Source organism: Mastomys coucha, unplaced genomic scaffold (genome assembly GCF_008632895.1).
Source record: "Mastomys coucha isolate ucsf_1 unplaced genomic scaffold, UCSF_Mcou_1 pScaffold21, whole genome shotgun sequence".
Classification (NCBI taxonomy): Eukaryota; Metazoa; Chordata; class Mammalia; order Rodentia; family Muridae; genus Mastomys; species Mastomys coucha.
In genome coordinates, this window is record NW_022196904.1 from 92514690 (window position 1) to 92516156 (window position 1467).

Below are 1467 nucleotides of genomic sequence, written 5' to 3' on the forward strand. Positions count from 1 at the left end.
AAATTTTGTTAAATAAGGTCAATATAAAGTAGGAAAGGACCATAATTTGCTCGATAATAAAACATACATTATATGTAAAGCTCATAAAATGTTTCCTAAAATCTGATTGGCATTTAAATTAAATTATACAAAACAAAATGCTTTCTGCATCAAAACCTTGGAGGAGATATTACACCAGAAACATAAAGATTTGAATATTATCTACATCAGAACTTTGAGGGAGTTATTAGGAGAAGTAAAAATAAATGTTTTAATGAAGACTAATTAAAGCACTTTATATAAATACACTCAAATATTAAATGAAATATACAAAGATATGAATTAAAGATAAATTTTTCAAGTTGCTTAAATCTTCCTCTATTCATAGTCAGTATTATCTCACTATTGCATATTGGTAAGGATGGTATCACAAATGTCTACTCTGTCCTATTCTATCATTTAGTACAATTTAAACAGAGGCTTATATTTCCAGCTTCATTACTATTAATATGCTAATATTAGGTAGATATTTGGGTGAGACACACCAACAGCAAGGTATTTGTTGGTGTTTATTATATTATGATAAAATTGATTTAAAATGATCAATCTCTCAAAGGAAAAAGATGGCTCAGACCTCAGCACTCACGTTGAGCTAGTCACAGCATTCTGTACCTCCAGCTTCAGGGAGACTGGATCACTTTAGCATCAGGAGGTGACTGTACTCATGTGAGCATATCCTTCCGCACACATACACATAATTAAATATACAATAAATAAATTTAAATTGCATAACCTTTTCACCATGCCCACATATTATAATGCCATTTAAAGAAACTTGGAATTAGAGATCATACATGCAAACTTACTATACTGACCTGAGTAATAAGAATGGAAAAATATAATTCAGTAATTACATAAAGGGATAGGTCCATAAAAACTTACCTTTTTCTGAATACAAAGAAATAAATGCACATTAAATCAACTGGGCGAAACTTCGGAAGGAATCATCTAGTAAGTCAAACTCATCAAGTAATACAATTGTCAGCATGTCAACACAATATAAGCACATATTCTGATATTTGTATGTATACATACATATATGTATACATATATGTATAAATACACATACACGCGTGCACACACACACATATATTGATAGCTGTGGTAAAAATGAGGAGAAAGTATTTGTAAAATGTAAAGTATGTAAGCTGTCAATAAGAGATGAATTAACTTAGTTATGTTTCAGTTCCTCCCAGTCTTCTTCTGAAATTACACTTCTTTACTTTTAAATAAAATCACTGTGGACCTGAGGACTTAGGTTCCATTCCTGGAAAACAGTCTCTGGATTTTCACTCGTATCTGCTGAGTCTTGATACTGTATATAATGGGGTTCATCAGGGGTGGGAAAAGGATGTAAATGTTGCCCATGAGGACCTGAACCAGTGGAGAGAGATGCTTCCCAAAGCGGTGAACCATGGTCAGACCAAT

General features: G+C 32.2%; 1 protein-coding gene across 1 annotated transcript in view; it reads right to left on the minus strand.

Annotated features, from left to right (window-relative positions):
• Positions 1 to 1293: 1293 nt before the first annotated feature.
• Positions 1294 to 1467, minus strand: part of LOC116101316 (olfactory receptor 51V1-like) — a 2192-nt gene continuing 2018 nt past the window's right edge. Inside the window, exon 2 of the mRNA XM_031384910.1 lies at positions 1294 to 1467. Within this exon, the coding sequence (XP_031240770.1) occupies positions 1294 to 1467 (174 nt within the window).